The following is a 2,163-nucleotide window of genomic DNA, read 5'->3' on the forward strand; positions in this document are numbered from 1 at the left end:
CACTATGCGACTCTTCAATTCCACTGTGTTAACATTATACAAAGTTATTATCTGTTATATCTTCATTGTTATCACTCTTAAATTTAATATTGTATTTATCAGTATGCTGCTGCTGGAGTATGGAAGTTTCCCCTTCTGATTAATAAAGTATCTATCTATCTATCTATCTATCTATCTATCTATCTATCTATCTATCTATCTATCTATCTATCTATCTATTTATATAGTGCCTTTCATATCTATCTATCTATCTATCTATCTATCTATGCCTATCTTCTATCTATGTATGTTATATAGTGCCTTTCCCATCTATCTATCTATCTATCTATCTATCTATCTATCTATCTATCTATCTATCTATCTATCTAATTACAGCCTTCCCATCTATCTATCTATCTATCTATCTAATTACAGTTTTTCTCGATTGGTTTGGCTCATTTCCTGAAACCGAGATGACATTCTCAAAATAACATGGACAAATCTCCAAACCACCTTGCAATTGTTCACAACAGAATGTCATTTTTCATTGGTTTAATCAAATTGCAAATGCTTTAGTACATGTCTCAAGTGACTCTGTGCTTCTTTTCAAATGATTATGTACAAGTAGCTACAGTTAGCACAATGAGCCCACATTTAGCACATTTTCCAAATAAATAGATCTTGCCGATCTAAACTGATTAGTTGATTTTTCAGTGAAATGGTCACTCACTCCAAAACATATCAGCATGGTTTCATTGTGTAAGTCATCATATGCACAATTGTCTGTTCAACTGTCAAAATTAGTCAAAGATATAATACCATGAAAGAATATCTTGGAACATTTGATAAAGTTATGACAGTACTTGACAATCAATCAGGTGAAATTAGAACTAACGAAGGAGCAGTTTCCCACATCTCAGATGACCAATCAAACAGGTTGTTCAGATACCTGACAGGTGTTGTCTATGATTATGACTGCTGCCAAAAGTATATAGACAGAGCTTGGCGGGGCCAGTTTCATTTGCAGTGTGAACATGGAAGCACCTCGCCAAGTACAACAGCAACTTCCTGCTCGAGGAAGAGGAGGAAGAAGAAGAGGAAGAGGAGGAGTGAGAATGCGTGGAGGAATAGGGGGAAGAGGCCGAGGAGCACGGAGGCACCATGATGTCCCAGATGAAATCCGGGCCACCCTTATTGACCACGTCATAAACCATCGCCTCACAATGGCAGAGGCAGGTCGCCGAGTGCAGCCTAATGTGCCTCGGTCTACAGTCTCCTCCATCATCCAAACCTTTCGCAGGGAAAACAGGTACAGAACTATGCTATTGAACTATTCAGTGTTGGTGTGTGTGTAGGCCTAGAGTACTGTAATATCGTCATGTGATGTTATATGATACTATAAAAATGACAAAGACAAAAATGGAGAAAATACTGTGAATAGTATTCCAGTCACTGTGCAGTGCATCACACTTCTAGTACCATAAGACAGCAGTACAATTACATTGGTAACTCATTTTGTAACAAATTTACAGTGTTGACCTTTGACTTGTATGTCTAGGATTGGACGACAGCCTCAAGTGGGTGGCAGAAGAAAACTTCTAAATGAACAACAAGAACAAGAAATATGCAACATGGTCATTGCAAATAATGCCATCACACTGAGACAGATTCGTAATGCAATCCTGCTAGACAATGTAATGTTCCAAAATATAAACTCTATCAGCATCTCCACAATAGACCGGGTATTGAAGAAACATCAGATGACCATGAAACAGATTTACAGGGTACCATTTGAGAGAAACTCTGACAGAGTGAAAGGGCTGCGGTACCAGTATGTGCATGTAAGTCAACTACTGGTTGTCTATCATTGTAACACTATTACAGTAAGACATGGTTACCACTGTTTTTGTTTTTGTTATCCTTTTCACCTTCAGAATCCAGCTTTGTGTGACTAGAGCATTTTTCCTAGAAATTGTCTTCAGTTTCCCACTCCCTGTTTGTACAGTACTTTAGATCCTCCCTGCAGTATCTGTCTCTACTTGACTGATTAGATTTATTTCTATTCTATTGTAGAGAATTATGGCATTAGAAGGCAACGAAACCCCTCACATCCTAGTGTTCGTTGATGAAGCTGGCTTCAACCTGGCCAAAGGTCGAAGGCGTGGCCGTAACATCATTGGCCAC

General features: G+C 38.4%; 1 protein-coding gene across 1 annotated transcript; it reads left to right on the forward strand.

Moving 5' to 3' along the window:
* The first annotated feature begins 981 nt into the window (after nt 1-981).
* LOC120530682 lies at nt 982-1,934 on the forward strand. Its single transcript, XM_039755103.1, has 2 exons — nt 982-1,288; nt 1,538-1,934. Exons 1-2 carry the CDS (start codon nt 1,014-1,016, stop codon nt 1,932-1,934), a joined length of 672 nt encoding a protein of 223 aa, XP_039611037.1. The 5' UTR covers nt 982-1,013.
* Nucleotides 1,935-2,163: the final 229 nt, after the last annotated feature.

This window comes from Polypterus senegalus, chromosome 6 (genome assembly GCF_016835505.1).
Source record: "Polypterus senegalus isolate Bchr_013 chromosome 6, ASM1683550v1, whole genome shotgun sequence".
Taxonomy (NCBI): domain Eukaryota; kingdom Metazoa; phylum Chordata; class Cladistia; order Polypteriformes; family Polypteridae; genus Polypterus; species Polypterus senegalus.

What these genes read in the sequence shown, in the direction of transcription:
- LOC120530682 (XM_039755103.1), top strand. Translation starts at nt 1,014, where the DNA reads ATGGAAGCACCTCGCCAAGTACAACAGCAACTTCCTGCTCGAGGAAGA. An exon ending in ACCTTTCGCAGGGAAAACAG is followed by an intron (nt 1,289 to 1,537) that starts GTACAGAACTAT and finishes TTGTATGTCTAG; the next exon opens with GATTGGACGACAGCCTCAAG.